The sequence below is a fragment of the Anopheles cruzii genome, chromosome 3, assembly GCF_943734635.1.
Source record: "Anopheles cruzii chromosome 3, idAnoCruzAS_RS32_06, whole genome shotgun sequence".
NCBI classification, from domain to species: domain Eukaryota; kingdom Metazoa; phylum Arthropoda; class Insecta; order Diptera; family Culicidae; genus Anopheles; species Anopheles cruzii.
In genome coordinates, this window is record NC_069145.1 from 22,268,948 (window position 1) to 22,286,003 (window position 17,056).

At 51.8% G+C, this 17,056-nt stretch overlaps 2 protein-coding genes across 5 annotated transcripts; one reads left to right on the top strand and one right to left on the bottom strand.

Moving 5' to 3' along the window:
- The first annotated feature begins 616 nt into the window (after nucleotides 1-616).
- On the top strand, nucleotides 617-9,889 carry LOC128273896 (myosin light chain kinase, smooth muscle-like). Of its 4 annotated transcripts, XM_053011964.1 has the most exons (11): nucleotides 631-686; nucleotides 752-913; nucleotides 2,732-3,186; nucleotides 5,563-6,460; nucleotides 6,527-6,866; nucleotides 6,938-7,267; nucleotides 7,517-7,791; nucleotides 7,870-8,689; nucleotides 8,785-9,225; nucleotides 9,288-9,384; nucleotides 9,462-9,889. In XM_053011964.1, coding segments are annotated over exons 3-11 (3,552 nt in total). In that variant the 5' UTR covers nucleotides 631-686; nucleotides 752-913; nucleotides 2,732-2,837; the 3' UTR covers nucleotides 9,464-9,889. The 4 variants fall into 4 exon arrangements, with proteins under 4 accessions (XP_052867923.1, XP_052867924.1, XP_052867925.1 ...); XM_053011963.1 differs by having other exon boundaries at nucleotides 617-913; XM_053011965.1 differs by lacking the exon at nucleotides 752-913 and having other exon boundaries at nucleotides 631-725.
- On the bottom strand, nucleotides 9,814-14,658 carry LOC128273897 (uncharacterized). Its single transcript, XM_053011968.1, has 5 exons — nucleotides 14,539-14,658; nucleotides 13,752-14,047; nucleotides 13,481-13,678; nucleotides 13,239-13,403; nucleotides 9,814-12,198 (listed from the first exon to the last, which is right to left on the bottom strand). The coding sequence occupies exons 2-5, from the start codon at nucleotides 14,010-14,012 to the stop codon at nucleotides 10,495-10,497; spliced, it is 2,328 nt and encodes a 775-aa protein (XP_052867928.1). The 5' UTR covers nucleotides 14,013-14,047; nucleotides 14,539-14,658; the 3' UTR covers nucleotides 9,814-10,494.
- Nucleotides 14,659-17,056: the final 2,398 nt, after the last annotated feature.

Here is a 17,056-nt window from a genome sequence, read left to right on the forward strand (position 1 = left end):
GGCATCGTGCAGCCAACAAAGCCTCAGATTCCGACAGGACGGTTTAAAAAAACGGTGGATCATCTGGGCCGGATAAGGGGCCAGTGTCGCACGAGACGAACCTATCCCAACGACTGCTTCGCGCTCGTGTGTCCCATATTTGAGAGAAACCGTTCTCTGTCGTGGCCTTCCTCGGTTGGCGCCACTTCTTCCTCACTCGAGGGCGGCCATCACACAGCACACAGTCTTTCGTAACAGTCATTCGGAATCCCCAGCCCACCACCGGCGCCCCGGAGATCCGCTGAAAACCACAACTCCCACCTCGCCAGGCGAGGCACCCACAACACGCCACCCTGCTTGGAACCTCCCCGGCCGACAATCCGGCCCAGCCCGGCATCGAACCCCGCCACGCACCCCCGCCGCGCGCTTCTGTTTTGCCGATCGTCGATCGGTCGCTAGCCGCGGGTGGTGGCGCCTGATCCGTCATTCGTCGCTCGTCTGCGACTCGGATCGGTCGTATCTCCGCAGTCTCCGCGAGATCAGCTTGCAATCCGCGCTCGGCGGACGCATTTCGAGCACCTTCCGGCCCGTTTCTCCGGCCCTCCATAAGGGCTCCGGAGGTGCAGTGCGAAAGGGACAGTGTGTGTGTGTGTGTGTGGCCGCAGCAGTACTATGCAGTATAGTGGCGCGCCACTCAGACGCTGAAGGTCACCGCGGAGTTGTAGTTGCGGGTTTCGCCTTTTGCGGTGCGTTATTTATCGTTTTTCTACAGCCGGTCGCGTTGCCTTCCTCAGCCCGAGTGTGTGTGTGTGTTTTAGGTTGCCGAAAACAGTCGTTACCTCGGTCGGTGCCAGAGTGCAGCGGGCTCCTCCTGTGCGCAGCTCCGCAAGCGGTTTGAATGCGTGTAAATTATTCGCCCGCTGCTGGCTGATTGGTAGGTGTCGGCGTGGAATGGATCCGCGGGACGAGCCTTTTTGGCGTGGCCAACAGGGGGGGCAGGGCTGGTGTATGGTGTTGCAGGGCCGCCCTAGCCCTAGTGTTGTTGTGCAGTGTTGCGAAACGTATGCGTCACCCGATCTCTCTCTCTCTCTCTCTGTCTAATGCTCATCGAGCGGTCTTTGGAGCCCTGCCTTTGGGGGGGCTCCCAGGCTCTGGCGGGCGCGGTGCAGTGCTCCACCCCTTGTCACAGGTGGACCTGCCCTTGGCGGCCTCGGTGCTATGCGGGCTGATTAGCGCCGATTAGAACCGGCTTGCGCCTTGCCAGAGACCCAACCTCACCGACAACCGGTCGGCCGATAGGCGGATGCTGCGAATTGGATCGATAGCCTCAATTGATTGCGGGATATCAAGTGACACGCGCATACTCACTCCGTCGATCCTCCACTCTTTTATCTCTCTTCCTCTCTAGGGCGCTAGTTATTAGGGATCTCTGTTGTTTCTTCGCCCTCCTTTGTCACGATCGTCTGACTGCCTGTCATAAAGGGTTTTCGTTTTTGTTTTGGAGGTTTGTCAAAAATGTCAAAGCGTTGTCCAGTCGTTCGGAATCGTTACAGGCCGCAGTTTAGGCTGCCGTACACGACTCCAACCCGGAGTTCGTAAATTTAGTCAACACTCCGAAACGGAAAGGAAAACCCGGTTTCGCTCTCCGTTTCGCTTGCGATACCTGAGCCAACGCCACAGCACGGAGGCTGCGCCCGCTTGTCGTCGGCGGTAACGCTCCGTTTCCCTCAAGTCCTGCTTTCTCGCTCTCGGCTTATCTCTCTTTCTTCCCCTCAAACCCGTTCGGGCTCATTACTTTAATTTCGATCGATTAGATCGATCGGCCGTCTGGGCCAGTCGCCAAGCAGGGCAGGCAGTCGAGGACGCGCCACGTTCCGGTGGCCACGGTTTCGCGCACTCCTTCCCCCAGTCACCGAGGCGAGGACCGTTCGGGGTGTGTTAGGTACGTTGCAATTAATTACCGACCACGGGCGACCATCCGACGGCCGGCGATCATGGCCGGCGGACTTGCCGGCCACCGCAACGCGTCGGGCCGTTACATCGGGGCACGAAACATAACGACCCGCAGCGAGCGAGAGGGCAGTGAGTGAAAAAGTAAACAAAAAAATGGCCATTCATTTAGGTTGCTGTGGGGCTTGCGGTGGAAAAACGTGGCCTGTACCGTGGCACGGATCGGCGCCACTTCGAAGGTCTTCCACGGAGGTCCGGTTCGCGCGGAAGACGACGAAGAAGTAGAAGCCAGCGAAGCGCCTCAATCTGTTCCTAAAACGTGCGTTTGGGGACGGTTGGGAGGGCAAAGTGCGCCACCGGAAGCGATCGTTCGGTTGCGGGTGACGTAAAGAACCGTTTCCGATCAGTTCGGTCCGCAGCCCGGAAACGACCCACCGGTGGCGGGCCGATAAAGGCGCATCCAGCCGCGTCGTGCGCCTGACCTTTGGATTTGGCGGTGGCTGTGGCGCAGGGACGCGCACAAGGTTACTTGTCTCTCGATCTCGCCACCCTCTCTCTCTCTCTCTTGCACACGCGCCCGCAATCCCCGGTGAAGTGCACGCAACCCGAAACCCGCACCCGACACCCTTAGGGGCCACTGTGAGGGCACCGGGCGGGTGGTTGCATGGACCCCCCCCCCTCGCCCTGTGTGTGCCCCACTTCCCGCGCTCGCGCTGGAAACTAAAGAAGGAAGCAAAAACGCGAAACGGAGCAGCGAATCGGCGCGCTTTCACCGCTGTGCCTTCGTTCATTCCCTTTCCAGGGCATACGGGGGACCGCGCCACGCACGCAAAGCACGCAAAGCTTTACGCCGTCAGTCGCCGCCGACGCCACCGCCGCCAACGTTCGTCACTGTCACCGCTGACGGCATGAGTGCATCGCTGGGAGCTGCCGAGCGCGGGCCCGGCGCGGGGCAGGCCGGTGCAGGGCCTCCGCAGGTCACCAAACTGCACCGGACGGTGCGCTGCGCCGTGGGCGAGGAATTCCGGCTGGAATGCGAGGTCCGCGGGTCGCCCACGCCGCGCATCAGCTGGGAGAAGGACGGCGTGCGCGTAACGGACTCCGCCGGGCCCGGTTGCTGCTACCGGAGTGTCTTCGGTGGCGGCGTCGCCACGCTCAAGGCCGTCAACGTTCGCAGGGAGCAGACGGGCTCGTACCGGTGCGTGGCCGAGAACGGGCACGGCACGGCCGCCGCTACGGTGCATGTATTCGTCACTGGTGAGTAGAGCACGTGTGACATTCTTAACGTGCGCGCGCGCGCCCCGCAGCAGAGATGCAGATTTTTCAAAAAGGAATTCTGGTCGAAGCGCGTGATTCGCTAATTAACAGCTCCGCGACGAGTGACGTGCCACGGCAGCTGATAAGGGAAGCACCGGTCGGTGAAAACCGGTCAGAAGCTTACATTTTCGGATGTGGCAAAGGTCGTTCAGTTCGCACCGTGTGCGCCGCTAATGCGTCATTTGCACCACTAGGCGTATAATTAAGTGTTTAGACGCGTGAACGTATCAATTGCACGGCACGTTATAGATAACTTACAGCTGATTGTCACCAACTGGAGTCAACGTTGTTCCAAAAGTCCACACATCATTGGCTTCTGCCATCATGCTGTGAGATGCAGCCGTTTCCGTTTTGTCCTTGACAAAATAGTGCCGTGCCAGAATCGCCTTTCACAGTAAAGGACGAAAAAACACTGATCTGCAGAGATTAACACTAGAGCGGCAAGTAACCCTTTAAGCCAACAATTAACCCTACTCAACGGCCTTTGGCTGGTACCGAGAAGTGACTTACAATAAACCGTAGTGCTATTTGCATGCGAAAGCTTTAAACTGAGGTACTCCGTTTCATTAGCAGTAGTTGGAGTAGTAGCAGTAGTAGTAGTCAAGTTCCAGGGAATCAAGTAGGCCAGGGAGGTAAGTTTAAGATTGATATCAGGAACTTTTTCTGAATAATGTGAAGTTCTTTTCGTATGTGATGTGACACATATCGATTTTCTATTTTCACATAGGTGTGGTGCCCTCAATGTCTTTTTACATTTATTCCAATGTAATTTATGTGGGTTTAGAAAGTGAGTCTTTGTTCTAACTACATTTCCAAATACGTTGCTGACTAGCTCCAGAGTATTTCAATGTTATTTGAGTGTTAGGAATCTTTTTGCCACTCAAGCCAGGAAATGCCACTCAATGCACCCTGAAAAATATAGGTATAGGTGTGAAAAATATAGATAGATAGGTGTTTTTATAGCTTCTCCCTTAAAAGGGACGCAGAGTTGGGAAATATCGTGATACTATTTATTTGTAACACTTGGCCGTTTGAGACATCATTTAATATGGGCAGCGTGTTGACGACACACTAGGAAAATGGCGGGCAAAGTCTCTATTTATACAGTTGGAAGAGTGTCACAATGGAAAATGTGTCGTTCGATGCTCTACTGCATTACGCTTACGATGAAATACCCCAAGAATACAGCCGCTGACCGAGCCATTTGAACCATGCTCATTGCGAGTGATACGATCAACCCTGACCAGACTTGTTTGTCGCAAATGGCAAACATATAAAGTTTTACAATCTACACGGTTTCGCAAGGATCCCAGATTTCGTGATTGCGTCATACACGATAAAGTTCGGCGCTACGGTTGAAAGGAAAGATTGCGTAGCCCAAAAGCGTCCCAAAACTTAGCCAAACCATTGCCATTGAAGCCCACATCGGGTTTTGGGAGGCCCGGATGACAGAGAGAGGGAGAAAAAAGAAAGAAAGAAGTGAACGTGCCACGCGAATGGTGACACGTCCGGGAGATAACTTCTTGCACATTTCTCAACATAATGTCAGATGCTCCACTCTCCATAAGGAGCGAATGACATTGTTTCTTGAGCCTCCTCCTCACCACCGCGCGCGCACGGCGTTTCGCGCGTCCCAGCCGTCCCTGAACCGTGCCTCCCCCCGTACCTCGACCACGCCAATGCCGCTCAATGGCGCACAATGGCAACCCATAAAGTACGACCTTCTGCGTGCGTCGTCGTCAAAGACTCTGCCTTAAGAGGAATGGCGCGCATATGGGCCACCGCGGCAGCATCGCAATCCGGCCCGCTCGGTGTTTTCGGAGGGGGCATTGTTAAATTGAATACAATTTCATTTTCATCGACCACACCAAATCGGGTTCCGGCGCTCGGTTTTCTTGGTGGCCATTTGTCGTGGCGGCACGTGGAGCCGCGCTATTTGCGATTAAATGGCAATGCCGCATTTCCGTTGACGCTTGGTGGCTGTGACGTCCTCGAGTGACTCATCATCCGGTTCTGCACCAGTCAGCGGAAAGCTCTCCGTCGTGAATCAGCCGTCGATCGCATCGTACGGTTAATGTGTTTACCTATCTGCTTAGATCGGACTGAGCCGTATTGTCAGCCATTAACATTCAAGTGTCATGTTTCGTCCTGGACGCCTTGCGCATTGGAATCGAATCGTTCATTCGCACAGACGGATGATCTACAGACAAACCACAGTTTATGAATTTAGAAACACTTTTTTTATCAAATAGCTTAATTGTTCCAACTTAAATGTGTAAATGTTTGTTTCCCTTGTCTTCTTCGTCAAATTCACAGAACCAAGAGATGCGAACGGCAGCGGTGGCCGGGCCCTGATGAATCAATCGACGAGCACCAACACGAAAGCTACTGCCGAACAGGGCAGTTTGGCGGCCACGGTGGTACCGTTGAAGTTTATCTACGTTCCTCAAAAGATCGAAGCGTACGAGCACGAGACGGCCGTGTTCCAGTGCATCGTCGAAGGTAGCCCGGCGCCCCAGATGTCCTGGCAGCGAAACGGGCGCCCTTTGAGCGCGGCCTCGCGCAACGTGACGATCCAGAGCAAGGGTTCGCTGTGCACGATGAAGCTCCAGAACGTGGCACCAAGGGATGCGGGCCAGTACCAGCTGGTGATCGAGAATGGGAGCGGCCGGGTGGAGCGGACGATCGAGCTGGTCGTGCTGGAGAAGATCCGAACGATTAACCGCATCAAGCGCACCAGCGTACCGGCGACGAGCAGTATACGCATCTACCGCCACATCAACGACTATTCGCCCCAGGTCGGCGAGTACATCATACTGAACGCCGAGTACTACGCCCCGTCCATCCCGACCGTGCGCTGCTTCCACAACGGGCGCGAGCTGGACGATGGCCGGATATTCCATCGCAGCGTCAGCCAGCGCAACGTGTCGCTGATTCTGGAGAAGGCAAAACCGTCCGACTCGGGCACGTACACGTGCGTGTTGGAAACGATCGACGGCTGCATCAAGATGATGTCGGCCGAAATCGACGTCCAGGACCCGAAGTGGTCCGTCCCGATCGACAAGATGCCCCGGTTGGTGCGCGAACTGCCGAAGGTGATCACCGTGATCGAGGGGACCGAGGTAGAGCTAACGCTGGAACTGCACTGCTCCGAGCTGTTCAAGTGTTTGTGGAAGAAAAATGGCCGCCCGATCAAGGATTCGATCGATTTCGCGTAAGTGTTGACGGTACCTGCAAATGGAGCGGTTCCCGCGAATGTAACCGTGTTCTCCCTCTGCAGCTACATCGACCACGGAAACGGTATGCTGGGGTTGCGGCTGAAGGACCCGTTCCTCGATGACGCCGGCCTGTACGAGTGCACCATCGAGACGGCAACGCAGCAGCTTACCGCAACCTGCTATCTGGACGTGCTCGAGCAGGAGCACCCGTCTGAGCCGGCGTCCGAAAATGGAAGCCTTGACCCGCCAGACAGCGGTGCCGATTTCGTGCGCTATCCACTCTCGCAGATTGCGGTCGAGGGTGATAACGTTGAGTACTGTGCGTGTGTCCACCCGCCCGACGCACACCTCCGATGGTACGTCCGTGGAGCGGAAGTGACCAGCGGCACCAAAGGGTTCTCGGTGAGTGGGACTTAAGTGGGAATCACCACGAGCAACGTGGCTAACACCGAGTTGTGCCCTTCCTTCCGTAGATCGAATCTCGCGACGATGGTGAACATATTTTACGGATATTCAACAGCGGCTACAAGCAGAGTGGTGAGGTAAAGTGCTTCGTTCCCCGTACCCCGGCCAGTGATTACAGCCTGCGCGGGGTGTACGCATACGCCGATCTGTGCGTGCTGCCGAAGGCGTTCGTCGGTTCGACGGAGCACAGGGAGATCGCTCGGTACAGTACTACCACCGGCCAGAAGCTACGGTTTCTGCATGGCCTACAGGACGAGGTGGTTCTGCAAGGGGACGATGTCGTCATCGAGGCCTGCTACCAGGGATCTCCGCTGTCGGAGCTACGCTGGAAGCACTCGGTGAGTATGGGTCGATCGGGGCAGTCTATTCATGAGCTAGTTCTGTGGGTTGGTTCGTTAAACAAACCGTAAAAGTAGCGTATGGGTTCGGGAACTTCCGATCGTTCGAACGTGGTTGCTGCCAATTATTGGATGAACGCAATTAGAGCGTCAATGCGGATGCTGTGGTCAATTCGAATTTCCACCGTCCAGCGAATTGAGTGCACGGAGTAATTGACGTGATCGCTTATCGGGTCGCGACTTTTCCAGGGCCGGTACATCGCGGACAGTAACGCCACGACCAGCAATCTACCGGGTCGGACACGGCTTTTGCTGACAAAAATCGAACCATCGCAGGGGGGCAAGTACAGCGTTCAACTCGACCCGGCCTGCCCGGAAACGGAACTGTCGATGTGCCTGCGCGTCGAGTCTGCACCGGAACCACCGGCAGGACGACCCACGGTAACCGTGGCGAACCGGACGACACTGTCCGTGTCGTGGAATGCCACACCGTACGACGGAGGCAGTGCCATAACGGGATTTGTGTAAGGTCCCCCCGTGAGCTTCCTGCGTAATGGTGGTGCACACTTCATTATGTTTCCCGTTTTTTCGCCGTTCTTCAGGATCGAAATCGACCGGAACGACCAGGGGCAGTGGGTCTGTGCCAAGCGTGTACCGAATTCGTATTCCTGCCTAGTGGAACCGCTTGAACCGGAGCTCCAGTATCGGTTTCGAATACGGGCGGAGAACGTGCATGGTTCGAGCGCTCCGACACCCGCCAGTGAGCCTATTCTGCTCGCGTGGACTGAACCTCCGGCGAATGGCAGTACCAATGGTGGTCGGAGCGGAGAGCGATCGATCAGAAGTCCTGCATCGAGTGGAGCCAGCGTCTGTAGCAGTGCCGACGGTAGCTATGACAGTGGTGAACTGTGTGCGACGGCCATCGGCGGGCTGGCCGATGACCAACCATTGCCGGCGCCGACAACAGCCCCGCAGATGTCGTTCACGGTCGACGGTGCGTTTGCGGAGCAGTTCGAGATGGTAAAGGAAGTCGGGAAGGGCCGGTTCGGAGTCGTGTACAAGGTGAAGGCTCGGCGCGATGGTGCCGTGCTGGCGGCGAAGAAGGTCAAGTGTATTCTGAAAAAGGACAAGGAACGCGTCTGGGAGGAGACGGCCATTATGGAGAAACTGGAGCACCCGAAGCTGTTGCGACTGTTCGCGACGTACGAGCTGCCGAAGGAGATCGTCATGGTGGTGGAGTACATTTCGGGTGGCGAGCTGTTCGAGCGGGTGGTGGCCGACGATTTCACGCTCACCGAGAAGGACTGTATCATTTTCGTGCGCCAAATCTGCCACGGTGTCGAGCACATGCACAGCCGGCAGATTGTGCACCTGGACCTGAAGCCGGAGAACATTATGTGTGCCACGAAAACGAGCCACGAGGTACGACGGGTAGCGTGCACAGTCGGTCGGTGATCAAGTATTCGTCTAACAACGGTTCCCCCTGTTTTTCCTTTACTTCCGACCTTTGGCCGTAGATCAAAATCATTGACTTCGGTCTGGCACAGCAGCTGTGTGCGTCGAACCCGACGCGCGTCCTGTTCGGGACGCCCGAGTTTATTGCGCCGGAAATCATCAACTACGAACCGATCAGCGTGCTATCGGATATGTGGAGCATCGGTGTCATCTGTTACGTGCTGCTGTCCGGTCTGTCACCGTTCATGGGGGACAACGATGTGGACACGTTCAGTAACATTACGCGCGCCGAGTACGACTTTGACGACGAAGCATTCGATCTCGTGTCGGACGAAGCGAAGGAGTTCATTGCTGGGCTGTTGCGTGGCCGGCAGGAGGACCGGCTCAGTGCCCAGCAGTGCCTCCAGTCGGGGTGGCTTTCGCTCAAGGATGGCGACAGCGTTGGCGTGAACCAGATCCGGACCGATAAGTTAAAGAAGTTTATCATCCGTAGAAAGTGGCAGGTGAGCCTTCTCGACCGTTTAAACCTCGGCACCTTGCTTAACCGGCTAAACTGTCTTTTCAGAAAACTGGAAATGCCATACGGGCCCTCGGTAGGATGGCTAACTTATCCGCTTCCCGGCGTGTCTCGGTTGTGCCGCGGGAAACCAACAGCTCCGAGTGTGAGTGCACGGAAACATTGGCTCCCAAACGCAGTTGCACCATGATTTTCTCTTTCGATTGATTTGTTTTTCCACAGGACTTCGGCAACGATCGTGGGGCAGTGGAGCGTGGACGTTACACGGAACGTTACGGCAATTGATTGTTACTTGTTTCTGATGCCAAATTCCAGCTTCTGATGTTATACGTAATACGTTCGTTTGTTTATATTGAAACTTTCCACTAAAGCCATATGCAACCGTATCCGAATAAAATCTCTAAGTGAAGTCACGAGTGGGGAGTCTATAGTTTCGAACCAACCTTGGCATACTGGAACTCATGAATCGACGCCAGGAGTTCCAGTGTACAGCGAAAATTCTCAACTTTAGCCGACAGACGATTGGAACGTTTTAATTTTTTTGTTAATCTTATATGTCGTTTATTATGCTTCATCGATCAGATATGTACAATACCATGACGTTGTGCGTCTTTAAAGAATAATTAGTACATAAATAAGTTACTTCGCTAGTTGAATGTTTTCTATTATTTTACAATTTATAACATGGGCCTTAATATCCCTTGCGTTGAGTGCGTTTGGCGTCATCTGTACAAGATGATATATTGGTACTAACAGTACAAATATGTAGTTGTAGAACAATACGTACAACATAGGCGAACAAAAACAGTTTAATCCACACAACGAGTATCATGAGGTAACCGTTGTGACATAAGGAAGAGAGTTGCCACGATGAACCAAATGACAAAAGTCCTAATCTGCTCCAAAGAATGCGCAACTTCCCGTCTACGTGAGATTGGTATTCAGGAGATCCACAGTAGAAAAAGTGGCAATTATAACACAAAATGCCTCATCGAGGCTCAAAAATAGAGTGCCGAACATAAAAACATAAACACATCGGGTGATGTTGTGAACGCTTCGTGGTTGTATTTCGCCTTTTAAGCGACTCTCTATTCCTTGGACATCACAGAAAAAAAGCCATGGACACCGTTCAGTCAGTCTCCACGAAACTCATGTTCAACCTCGGCAATTTTGTTTGAGTCTTTGTGGAGTTGTGAGGTACCTGTTTTAGCGCATTAGCGAGGAGGAGATATTTTAGACGAAACAGACGAAAGTTCTACTGGAGATTGGCTGTTGTTCCGGTAACGGCCGTGCCCGCTGTCGATCCGCTGGCCCGTGGGACCGACATTCGCTTGCGTACCGCCTGGTTAACGATCGCCGCCGACGTGAGCGTGTGGACGACGGTGGCCGATCCGTTCGGCTGTAAACTGACCGGCCGGGACGTGAACGGCATCGGTATCGTACCGAGCACCGTGTTGGGCGCGATCGGAGACGTCAGCAGAATGTGCGAAGCGGTGTGTGTTTGAGTGGATCCGGCGATGCTTGTTCGAGGAGCAGGCGACACTATACTGCAGAATCCTTCGGTCGACGATGGCTGGACGGCCAGGCCCTTCTGTAGCCATCCGTTGACACGGTTCTCCTTCAGCTCGCCATTGGCGATGCTCGATGTTGTGTTAGACACCGTGATTGCGGTTGCGCTGCAGTTCGTGTATTTATGTCCGAACCGACCGTCGGCCAGCAGCTCGCCATTACTGAGACCGGTGAACACGTGGTGATTCAGCCGTATCGTGCTTCCGCTAAGCAGGGTACCAGGAACGACGGAGTTCGTTTGCAGCTGAATGATGGAGTGTACACTACTCCGCCGGTGACTAGCGAGCGACGACGGCGGCAGAGGCACGGTTCCCTCATCTTCCTCCTCCTCGATGACGATCGTTTCAAAGTCCTCGTCATCATCGTTGTGTGGATCGTTTCTACTTTGCTCAGCATTGCTTTCATCTACCTGGGGCTCACTGGCCACGTGAAATCCGCCATCAATAGTGCCATCGCAGCCCTCGCTGTCACTCAAGACCTGTTCGTCTTCCGACGAGCAGAGATCGATACTGTCGATGATTGTTGCATTCTCGACGATCACATTCCATCGCTGCCGTTCCAGTGCCGCTTGCTCCTTTTCGCGCTTTACCCGTTCGATACCGGGCCATTCGGACAGCACTTTCAGCTCGTCCGCATTCAGTCTTTTTAGTTCCACCGCACACGTTTGACACCGCGCCAGGAGCGGTTTGTTGTAGAACAAATAGTTTTCCCAACGGCACCGCTGCGAAAACTGGCGCCGCGGGAACTTGTACACGTGGTATGGTTCGGTTGTATCGTCCGCTGAACGCTTGAACGATACTGGCACATAACTGCCGCCAGGCATCGATCCGTTTGCCCGTGGCCTGCTCAGCAACCACTTCGGTAGTCTTCGGTCGAGCACCGTCGGTCCATCGTGTTCATTGATCGCACTACCGCGGCGCTGTCGAATCAATTGGCCCATACCGGGCGGAAGCGCTGGCGCATGGCAGAAGCGCTCAAGGCGATCGTGTCGCTCGGCCAGATACGCCGTGGTTGTGATGGTCTTGGTCGTCCGCAGGAGATACTGACCAACCGGTGAAGACAAAGGAATTTGCGCACACTTGGCCAGTGTCATTACACCACGCGTGCGCCTGGCCATGCGAGAACGTTTCGTTGGGCTCTTGTCAGTAGGAACTGCACCACATTCATCCATTGCCGGGAGAGCCTTCAGGGCAGTTGGCTCACAGATTTTTTTACTGCACAGCGCAAAGTTCTGCGACAGAAAGGCTGTCTTCTTTTGCAGTTCAGCCCGCTCCCTGGCAGTTGGGCCGAGTGGATTTATTTCGTCGATGAATTCGCCACAGAAGATCACGTCATCGTCGTCACTCGGCTCATCATCGATCTGCTCGCTCAGACAGCTTTTCTCGTGTTCCTGCAAAAGAATATTGAACAATTACATGACGTTGTAGACCTCCTGTAGCGCGGCACAATGTTCACGTAGCTTAAGATCGAACCCTGCTGTCAAATATGACATTTCGTTAACGGAAGAAGAATAAAACGCACTTCATCGTCGGAAGTCGACCGAACCAGAGTCTTTGTCTTAAGTCTTGTGTCCTTTTGTTCTTCTTATGTCCACGTGCTTAAGTCTTGCGTTTTCTGTCCCGCTGTGCTTTTTGTTTAAGTGTTCGAATAATTGAGATTCAACGGAATTTCACGTGTTTTACGCCAACCTTTACAACGTCATGAAATTTACTCCTTCTATTCCGGGGACGGATGAAAGGTCCACTTGGTAGAATTTGGCGGCAAAGGGAGATTGGTGAGAGCCCCATTCAAAAAAGACTATAGCACAATGTAGCTCACTCGGTATGTTTTACAAGCGATGGAAAGTGACATTTTGGGGTTGTTCTTTCAATGTAATAACCCTAAATAGATTAATGACAATCCACAATGACAAAATGTTAGAAGGATGTAGTTGTAGTGTCAAAATGTCAATGGGTTTTTCAAATACTTTCAATTCTCTATTGGTCGATCTCCGCGCTCTGTAGCAAATACAGTGGAGCGACTACTGCAGTGAGATGCTATAATAATTGGAATGTTGAAAACATCTTCGATCACGGAACTTTCTTGCTGCACTGTACACAGCTTACTACGACAGAATGGTGGAGAATCGGAAGTAGGTCATAAATTGAGCAAAGGCGAATAATTGCCCACTCTTGATTTGACAAACAGGTTCTTCAAAAATTTGGCACAATGCATTGCACAATGTGCATTGCGTGCATAAACAAAGTTGATGCGAGGCTCAAGTGGCGCGGGGCCGCTGCGCGTATAGTTTTTGTCTCCCACTTCAAAGTTTTTCATTTTATGATCCTCAAACCATATCGTGCTTATCGGTCTCTTCTTTTGAGTGCGAATAGCCCTACGGAACAACGCCCATTGCGGCAACGGTTGTTCCAAGACGATTTCGGGACTCACCACCAATGCACCGTACGAGTATAGCTCCGCATCGCAATTGTCGCAAAGGTAGATATCAAACGTGGCTGATATGACCATCTCCTCCTGAGAAGCCTGCGACGATTGTGAGCTCGATTGCTTCGGTAGAAGGCACTTCCGACTGGTGATCTGCTCCTGATCGTAGAGCTGCAAGACAAGAAACAAAGGTTAGTGGAAGTGGAGACAGCGCAGATAATCTTTCCGCTTGATAGCTTGACACGTACCATATTCTCATTCCGGAATGTCACGAGCAGCTTGTTCGTGGAACGCTCGTACAGCGAGGTGGTCGAGTTGTAGTTGTTGATAAACCGCAGTGACGTGTGCTGATAGGACGCCAAATCATTGCAGTACCGAAGCAGGTAAACGCAGGCATGATGCGAATAACAAAACACTACGATTTCGCGCATCTTCTGTAGCCAGATCTGTAAGCGATCGTGAGGATCGAAGCGTAAAATTTGACTGGGAGAATCGGAACAGAAGCACCAGCCAGCTTACCCCCGTGAATGATTTGGGTTTTTTGAACGGTTTCGTGAACTCCACGTCCTTTGGCCACCAGGATGGTTTCCTATAGTCGGCCAGCGCGTGGTTTTCTCCATGCGCCAGCGAGCACTGAACCATGAACGGGATGAACTTTTCCAGCTGTTCTTCGCTAATCTTATCCAGTGATGTCGGGTAGCCGTCCGCAAACAGGAGCGGCATGTTGGAGACCATATTTTTGTTGCCATCTTCGTCGACCTCGTCAGCCGGCTGCAGCATCTCACCGGGCAAAGACGAAGAATCTGCAAGGCGATCTTGCAAACGGAGCGAACGAAAAAGACGGGAGAATGTCAAGGATTGTACGGCATGCTGGATATTGAAAGGTAACATCTGCAGAACGCCACAACCCACACCAGTGCAGTAGCGGACGGCGACATGATTATTGTTTGTGCTGATTTGGTCTAGACGTCAGATCTCGGTGCTGATTTTTTGCAAACATAAAATAGGCCAAACCTTTTGGACATTTGTAGCGGATCTGTGGATCGTAAAACGGCGTCTATTGGTGTTGTTGTTGATGTGTTCACAATGATGCTGAAACAGTTTTAACCAGAATCATGGAGAATCAAAGAAAGAGACGGAGCGAACCGAGAGTCTGGTCGATCGATCACTCTGCACGAGTCCGCACTGTGCACTTCCCTCTTGATCCATTCTACGCACTTCGCACACAATGTAGTTTCTTTGTACGACCCTCATTGGGGTGACGTTCTGCCCTGTGGAGGTTGACGAATTATGTTTATGCTCTCACCTTAGCCACCTTCTGCGTTGATAAGCCTTGCCCGCCGTCTTTTGGAGGGGTGCAATTACTCCAAGGGTTGGGAGTGCGTGCTTAACAACTTGCAGCAGGAAACAGTTCCAGGACGGCCACGGCGGAGAAAGGTGCGGGAGCCTACGCCAGGGGCTGGTGTGGTTTCGATCGCCGTCTGTGGGCACCCATTTGAGTGCACGTTTCTTTCAGGGCCGCTCTTTCGTACAGTGCGTGACCAGCGACCAGCCTCCTGTGACAACAGGACGTAGTAGTAGTGTTTATCCTGGGATCAGCGTTCCGCGCTCTCGTTCGGTCCCGTGTCCTGTGTCCTGTGTCACTAGCACTAATACTGTTTGTTGCACTTCACTTCGTAACAATGGTTAACAATAATTTCTGTTCACTGCAATGGGATGCCCTTTTCCAAACACTGCGATGCCAAATCTTTTTCTCGTCACCGTACGTCAAAATATGGCTGGTTCATCCCTAGCAAATTATGGCTGGTTCAAAACGCAATACCAAACGTCAAACCCGCGAGGCCAGCAGAAGCACAAGGTTCGTACAAGCAGTGTCATGGTGAAAGCTTTTCTCGAGCTTCGAAATTCAAACGTTTTATAGCATGTTAGGTGTCGCCGACCATTATAGCATAAATTCGTTGCGATGTTTAAAAAGAAGTACGGAAGAAAAAGATGGCGGTGTTTGCAAAGCCGCCAGATACGTGTTCGCACCGCGCAACCTAGTGGCTTCATATTTTGCTAATACGAATTAACCGAAAGATTCTAAAACATCGTTTAAATTTCCTGTTGTGCCCCTAGCTCAGGTTTCCGTCGAGCTGGACTCATATTTATGATCTTCGCCAAGAGTTACGGTGTGTGCAATTGACGCACAAAAAATGCTTCCCATTTCCTTTGGCCAATGCTTGTTTCAATATGTCACGAAAACACAATGTGAATTATGGAATTATGTGTGAGTGTGAAATTGGCAAAAGCATCTAATGCATAATTAGTTTTATTTAAGAAATATCACGACCGACCGATCTTCTCAATGTTTGCCGCAAAGAAGTAGACCAAACCAAGCAAAAGCCTTTTTTCGCAATTATTATTTGGATATTTTATTATAAAACGTTAACATGTATATATACAAACACACACACATGCAGACACAAACTTTCACTTTTAGTACACGTGTAGTGTAACAGTTTTCGAGTTCCGTGTTTTTTCTCAGAATTACCGGTTTTACACATCAAAACTATAAGTTCCATCAGCTCTGTCGTATTGCGATACAAGAAAATGATTACATATCCATCGATTCACTGTGATTCTCTATGGTATTCTCATTTTGTTCTCTAGGTCTTGGTTGGTTTTCCCCATCATGGCCATCCAAACCATTCACCTTTGATCGGTGCTTCTCTGCCACGATCGAGCTGCTCCGAACACTGTCCCGCACCATGGATGCGCCCTTCCAGCAATGTTCTGTGTCCCTGCTCAAGTTATTGGTTGATGCCTCGTGTGCCTGTCTCTTCCCTGGCCAAATTTAAATTCTACTACTTTTTTTCTTTAAGGTTTGAATTTGTTTCGTTTCATTTTTGCGTTTTGTCAACTCTATTTAACTGGTGTGGTTTGTTTAATTTACGTTTAAACCGTACTATTTATTCTTCCTTCGTTACGCACAGTGTTCTTAAAATTATTTCAGTTTTTGTTTAAATAGTCGTCAATATGACGAAACACCGTCTGTTAATTTGACTCGCCGATAACAGACTCTCGTTTAGTTATTATTTCGTAAAAACTTGCGTTTGTTAAAAATATTCTTATTTACATTTTTTTAGTAATTATTTTGAACTATTAAGGCCCTCAACTTTCAGGCTTATATTTAGTAAAAATTACTTTTCCTTTTTCCCCCCTTTCGCTACCCGGTGATGTCATGCAATTTTCACTGAAAACATTCGGCATACATAGATCTTCCGTCCGAGACTCTGGGATTAGTAGTCAACGTTTTGCGTAACAGTTTTACAGCATTACTCTCGCACGGAGCGGAGGGATAACTATGACCTGGCGGTAACTAGTTGGCGAAGCGAAGTGTCGTACACCATCGAAACGACGGCGTAGAACCCAGCGGGTTTCGGACCACCTTTCGGGACATCAACGGGGAAACGGATCGGTGGAGGGAAGTGTACGGTTGTGTGTGTAAGGACGTGTGCTGTCGGACAAACACCAACATCCTTGTACCATCCAGGGCATGTAATCGAAACGAGAAGAACGTACTAGCATTCTTATGTCACTGTTGATTGATTGGCAAGAATTTATGAAATTCATTCACTAGTTTTTCAATATGGCTACCATCTATCAGCTGAGTGCAAGCGAAACACCTTCCGAACTGCCGGCCAGCAGTCGCAAGGAATCGTAATCTCCGTTTCAGTAACGTACTAGTCGGGCTAATTAGTTTTTCAGAGATGATGATACACTAGCAAAGCTCTCTGCTCTACAAAAACTACCGGTAAACTGGGTATACCTAGAAAAAGATA

What these genes read in the sequence shown, in the direction of transcription:
- LOC128273896 (XM_053011963.1), top strand. Translation starts at nt 2,838, where the DNA reads ATGAGTGCATCGCTGGGAGCTGCCGAGCGCGGGCCCGGCGCGGGGCAG. An exon ending in GGTGCATGTATTCGTCACTG is followed by an intron (nt 3,187 to 5,562) that starts GTGAGTAGAGCA and finishes TCAAATTCACAG; the next exon opens with AACCAAGAGATGCGAACGGC. An exon ending in AGTGCCATAACGGGATTTGT is followed by an intron (nt 7,792 to 7,869) that starts GTAAGGTCCCCC and finishes GCCGTTCTTCAG; the next exon opens with GATCGAAATCGACCGGAACG.
- LOC128273897 (XM_053011968.1), bottom strand. Translation starts at nt 14,012, where the DNA reads ATGCTGCAGCCGGCTGACGAGGTCGACGAAGATGGCAACAAAAATATG. An exon ending in AACCCAAATCATTCACGGGG is followed by an intron (nt 13,679 to 13,751) that starts GTAAGCTGGCTG and finishes GATCGCTTACAG; the next exon opens with ATCTGGCTACAGAAGATGCG. An exon ending in ACTCGTACGGTGCATTGGTG is followed by an intron (nt 12,199 to 13,238) that starts GTGAGTCCCGAA and finishes ATTCTTTTGCAG; the next exon opens with GAACACGAGAAAAGCTGTCT.